General features: G+C 34.7%; 1 protein-coding gene across 1 annotated transcript; it reads left to right on the top strand.

Moving 5' to 3' along the window:
- Positions 1-262: 262 nt before the first annotated feature.
- Positions 263-5,060, top strand: LOC136798676 (TNF receptor-associated factor 6-B-like). Its single transcript, XM_067055325.1, has 7 exons — positions 263-457; positions 1,552-1,606; positions 2,100-2,207; positions 2,481-2,642; positions 3,222-3,299; positions 4,171-4,248; positions 4,563-5,060. The coding sequence occupies exons 1-7, from the start codon at positions 285-287 to the stop codon at positions 5,058-5,060; spliced, it is 1,152 nt and encodes a 383-aa protein (XP_066911426.1). The 5' UTR covers positions 263-284.
- The last annotated feature ends 1,320 nt before the right edge of the window (positions 5,061-6,380 follow it).

The raw sequence follows: 6,380 nt of genomic DNA, 5'->3' as shown, positions 1-6,380 counted from the left end.
TTCTATTGTTCCAAGCTTAAAAAATCCAGTGGGTATGTTTTTGGAGTGCAATTTTTTACATTGAAATTTGAATGAGGATGTAATCAAAGTCAATTTCCCAGTGGAGCTGAAATTTTCGGGTCTTTTTAGTACCAGGGATGGAATTTTTGCCAAATTTTCCAGTGGGGCTCGAGTCCTGGCGGGTCTGTAACACAGGGGTGTTTAAACAGGGTGTGTTTTTGTCTTTAACACCTCCTGGTTTAAATGATATTTTTCTAGAAATATTTCCCTTAGAAAGCTAAACAATGGATAATAGTGGTGGATATACGTTTAAGTTGGAATCTGGTGAAATTCCTGCTGAATACAAATGCTTGATTTGTCATTTGTTAATAAGAAACGCAACAGAGCTTCCATGTTCACACGTTTTTTGTGACCAATGTTTGTTAAAATGGGAAGAGAGACAACATGATATGAACAAGTAAGTTTGTCAGGACTTTTCAAGGTTCTAAAATGTCTTTCGGTGTATTCTTTATTCGAGTTTATATTGAATGTCTTTATTCGAGTTTATATTGAATGCCAAAACAGAATACAAAAATATTTCCCCGCAGAAGTACTTGATGGATTTCCTTTTAAAAATGCAAAGAAGTTTACTTTCTGAAATACAAAATGAAGAAAATTTTTGTTGGAAATACAAAGTGAATTATTTTCTTCAAAAATTATTAGAAATGGAATGTGAATTTTCTTTTAGAAATGAAAGAAATTTTTCTTAAGAAACTCTTAAGAACTTACCTCACGAAATACTAAGTTATTGTTCGATAAAAATCAAGAAAACAAAAATTTGTTCAATTTATTGTAAAAGCTTTTCGACTATCGTCATCGTCAGTACAGTAAAAAATACATAAGCATATGAAAAAGTATCTACAATTTATAAAGAAAATGTTAAAAAGTTGAGAAATCACATCAATTGTCACGGGAGCAACGATGCCATGACGATTAATGTGTATTCTTTTGTTCCAGAGTAAAATAATTTACGTTATGCCGTTTCTAAATAAGTTTAATTGCTTAGTCTCTAGTTGATTGTTTAGTGAATGCTTTTTCGATGCGATTTGGAAAGCCTCTAAGTTTTTCCTTTCTTTGCTCTTAAGTGGTGCCGAAATTAGAACCTTCCAGTTAAATACATGACTATTATCATGACTCTCTAAATGTTTTGCGGGCTCCGAATTACCTTTTAGCGAGTTGTGTTCACTCCAGCGAACTTCAACATTTCTAGCCGTTTCACCGATACTAAGTTATTCTTCCATCAAAAATACAAAGTTATATTCAATTAAGAATAAAGTGAATTTCCTTCAGAAATACAAGGTGAATTTTTCATCCGAATGCAAGTTGAAATTTCCTTTAGAAGAATACGTAAATTTTCCTTTAGAAATGCAAAGTACAAAGTTAATTCTCCTTCATAAATATTAAAATCAATTTTCATATATATGAAGAAAAAGTCAATTTTTCTTGAGAAATACATAGTAAATTTTCCTTCAGAAATACAAAAACTCTTCCGATCCTGTTTCAATTTTTTAGGGATGCCCCTTTAAGATGCTCACTATGCAACCAAGCTTACAACAATCAAACCGATGTCAGGATAAGAAAGTTTATTTATTTTTTTCTAAACTAATTTTTTTATGTAGAACAAACGATATAATGGTTGTCTTTTTAATTTCTTTCTTGCAAATCCTTTAGCCTGGAGATCCAAGCTGTTTAAGTTTCTGCTGTTTACAGCTACCAATCAGTGCCGTAATATTTGCCCCAAAGGGGGATTTCCCTCACTATCTTAAAATCCTCGCCAGAGCACCAAAACTTTTTTAAATTCAGGAAAAAAACGTGAAAATACCCAAAATTGTCAATGTATTTCGGCACCCATTGTAGGTCTGGCTAGATGGTTGGAAGCCAAGTAAACTTTTCATCTTGGAGCAATCAAAAAATTGCAGAGCTAATAGACTAACAAATTCTATGAAGCCACTCCGTCACCGAGACCTGTCGAGAGAGGATATGTCTGTCAAACGGTATTACTTTGCACTTGAGGTTGTATTTCTACTATCAAGCATTTTCCTATTGCTTTTCTTCTCAAGAAACATCCCTCTAAAGCATTGGATCGTATTATCAAAACCACATTAAATGTTCTATGCCACCAAAAAGAAAATGGTTGTGAATGGATTGGAAAGATTGTTGAATATAAGGTCAGTAGAATGCCGGGACAAAGCCTCCCAAGGATTTATTTCAGTAATTCACGTCCGAGTCTAAAGACTTTTGTGTCAAAAGTTGATATAACAGGGGATTGACAAATTTAGGGGAGTTGGATTTTAATAAGACAAATAAGAAGTGATATATAATTTTTAGGGCTCCAGGGTTATAAACAGAAAACGATTACTGTACGACGCAGAGATAAGATTCTGAACCATCAATAGTGCATACTTTAAAAATTCATAAATCATCAACACTTTTATACACAGGATCATGCGCCTATATGTCAATTCGTCAAAATAAATTGCAGTCTAGCGGGATGCAAGGAGAAAATAGAGAGAAGACATTTGCAAGAACATGAACAAAAATGTTGCCACCGTATTGTAAAATGTCCTCATTGTCAAATTGAACAAAAGTTCAAACATCTCGAGGTATTGAAGATTTTACACACATCCAAAAGTGCCACAAGCGATTAGCGTGAATAGTATACTATTCTTACGTCTTTGTTGTTGATTGTAAATTATATTTGGTGTCATGAAGACTTTGTCGCTATTTTTGCGTAATGGGTTTTTCCAAAAGTAGTCCGTGCCCCCTGTTGAGGATATCGGATATCCAGGGGTTGAATATCTACATAGGAGCGGATATCCATAGGGATTCAAGTAAAAAATACGATATCGATCCAGGGGTAAGCATCTTTATAAGAGAGGATATCCAGGGGGTTCGATACTTCGAAAAATCAATATCCTCAACAGTGGGGGTAAAATCTTTTTCTGGAAAAGCCCAATGGACCAATTTTGGCAGTTTTCGTAATCGTAATGAAAGCATTCCCCATTGGTGTTCTATTTTGGAATAGAAAGAATACTATATGAGGTGATGATGCAGGAATGTAATAGATTTTAACCCATATCTGATGTGACCTGTATTTGCAACTCCTCTCAAATTACTTCTCCAATTTAAAGTTTTTTGGATGTTGTTTTTAAGATGTTGTGTCTTTATCTTTTATATCACAGAGTCACCTAAACGTGTGTCCAGAAATGATGGTCGATTGTAAAAATCCTGAATGCCAAGTGCGCATGTTCAGAAAAGAGGTAAACACGATTCATTATAATCATTGGCATCCGGGGGGGGGGGCACTCGATCTGAAAACGACCATACGTTTGGCCCAAAATTTGGCTTCTAAAATCTGACCCTTACAGTGCAGTGAATTTCCATTAAAAATCATACCCTTACAGTGTACTTTTTCAAAATTTCTCGCCCGTAAGGGCGAAAATGTTTGCAATTTTCCAAGAAAATGTGGAATTTTTCCTCAAAAATTTACCAATTTTGTGTCAATTTTACCAAAAAATTGGCCTTTTATCACAATTTCCTACCCTTACAGTGCAGTTCAGTGCAGTTTTGTAATTTCCTACCCTTACAGTGCACTAGCTGAACTATGAAAAACCTACCCTTAAGGACCGAACGTCTAGTAGGTCATTTACCTTGAGTGCCCCCCCGGGCATTTGCATGTGAGTTCCAGTCTTCTGTAGTTGTTCTAGAATCGGGTAATACTAAAACACACAACGAGCCAGAAAATGACACAACAACCCACAAACGAGTCACAGCGAGCCAGAAAACGACACAACGAGCCACAACCCCATTTTCTGGCAGGTTCGTTGTGACTCGTTGTGCCATTTTCTGGCTCGTTGTGTGTATAGTATTACCCTTTTGGAATCATTTTACTCGAGGATTCTAGTACTCTATGGAATTATCATTTAAACGGTATGTATATAGTCTGCTAAAATTGAAGCATTCGTTGAAAATTAACAAACAAAATAACAATTGGGCACAATTAAAGCTAATCGTGGACTTTATATATAAAAATAACTCTCGATTTTTCTTAAAAATTAGTACTGAAAATGACTGGGATATTGCAATCTTCTGGACACTGATTAAAAGAGAGTTTCATGTTGTATATTTCAGGTACCACTTCATTTGAAAAATGAATGCCTATATGAACCAGTTAAATGCAAATTCGCTTCACTTGGCTACACTGGGATGGTAAGACGTCAACAGCCTAACTTTGAGTAAAACAGGATGTGCTAAAATGTTTAAGGTTAAAACGACTTCAATTTTGCTGTAGTCTACACGATAGATAGTCACAGGCTTTAGGCCTTCCTATCCTGAAGAGGAGTAGTTTTACGCTTGGAGCGAAGGCAGATATGACGTAGCTTAATTTTGCTAGAGCAAGAAAATGCAAAAACTGATTTGAGGAAATCTTCGTCATCTTTCCCCTCCTTGAAGTTGATCAAAAATATTTTTAGGGGGGGGACTTTTTCAGTTTTAAGGTATATTGAATGCTTTTTTCTTCACAGATTCAATGGATGGACAAAAAAACACACGATCAAGAATTCGCAGCGATTCATAACAAAATGCTTCTCGAAAAGCATATAGAGACTTCAAGGGAACTACAACAAACTCGAGATGAGATGAGAGACATGAAGTCAAAGATAAATTCCTTAAGTGGTTTCAAAGGAAACCAAGCAGAAATAAGTGATGCTTACTCCCTGATTAAGGAAACTAAAGCCGAGTTAATAGCCGTGAAAGCCGAGTTACAAAAAACGAAGACCGAGTTAACCTCGACAAAGATAGAACACTTGAAAACAAAGAATGAGCTTCAAGAAGTTCGAATAGAGGTAGCAGATCTCAACAATCATTGCAATCAGCTTTACCAGCTAGTCGAACATTCGTCTGAAATCGTGTGTAGCCATCTACTCAACGAAAAAGAATCCGAAATTGTATTTGAAAACAAAAGTTTTGAAAATCTGGTACCCTTACTAGTTAAGAAGAATTACACGTTTTTTTTTTTTTAAGAAACACACTTTTAAGAAACATGAGGCTCAGAATGTCTAAAAACTAAGAAACATCGAAGAAACATGCTGAGCATGAGAATGAGAAAAAACATTCTTTAATTCGTTTTTTTTAAGAACCTTCCAATCCAGCCTTTCATAAGGCTGATTATGTCAAAAAGTTTAGAAACATGTAAGAAACATTTAAGGGTCAAAAGGCCGATTTCTTAAGAAACATTGAGGCTGCTTGGTAAAACTAGTTTCTTAAAAAAAAAAAAACGTGTATTTAGCATTGGCTAAATCACAGAATCTACACTATGATAAAGCTGCTGCAGTCTTTGGCGAACAAGAATTCAAATTCAACAAACTGAATGTGATTAATAATTTTTATCCTTACGAATACGTGTATAAAACACTTCTCTCCATCATGGATGTAGGAGATATTCACCAAAGGTCAACAAATGAATTTTTTTTCAAGTTCAATATCTTAGACTATGAATCAGTTTATGCTGATTTTGGAAATGTTGAATTTCTAGCAAGTCGCCGAAAGTCAGATGATGTAGCATATTTAAATAAAAACTTTTTATTGGTAGCTGAAAATTCGAACCGTTGTTCACTTCGCTTTCAAATTGAAGGCTTCGATGAGGAAAATTCAAAACTATACATTTTAAATCCGAAATGTTTCCAACGAAGATTATTGATTTTTGATTGGAACGATAAAATAACAGAAAAAAATGATTCTGGGGAGGTCTTATTTTATTTAGTAAGAAATTGACACATTTTATTTTCAGTTTGCTATTTGAGGAGTTATGTATTTTGGAGTTCATCTAATGTTTCCAGCTCACCCAAATAGAGACTTTATACGCATGCGTGATTTTGCGTTCTTTTAAACTTTTAAACCACGTGTAATTCCCGTGATAAACAAAGAGGAATGAATCTATAGGGGTCTTACAGTCACTTTCGGTCGGGGTGTGGGTTGTGGAGGGCGATATATGTCGTTCTTTGATAGTTAGGGTTAGGGTTTGTCCTTCTTTTTGTCGCTTTTTAATCTGAAAACGTTAGATGAACAGTCTCTTTGTGCCACTGCATCAGAAGACATTCGCAAGGCTGCACACCGCAATTTTCATACTTCAATGTTAATTATGTTAAAAGAAACCAAAAAAATTATTATTGAAATCATAAAATTATGTAAAATATGCGAAAAACTATGGGTAACATTCAGATATGGATCCAGCATCTTTAAATTGATGAAATCAAATAACAAAAGCTTGGTCACCGACATTTTGAATTGTGTTATTACAAGTGCTTATAATTTTTTAATTTGTTGATACTTCAAAAGTATTT

The sequence above is a fragment of the Clytia hemisphaerica genome, unplaced genomic scaffold (assembly GCF_902728285.1).
Source record: "Clytia hemisphaerica strain Z4C2 unplaced genomic scaffold, Clytia hemisphaerica genome assembly, whole genome shotgun sequence".
In the NCBI taxonomy this organism is placed as follows: domain Eukaryota; kingdom Metazoa; phylum Cnidaria; class Hydrozoa; order Leptothecata; family Clytiidae; genus Clytia; species Clytia hemisphaerica.
This window is presented reverse-complemented; position numbering and strand designations above follow the sequence as displayed.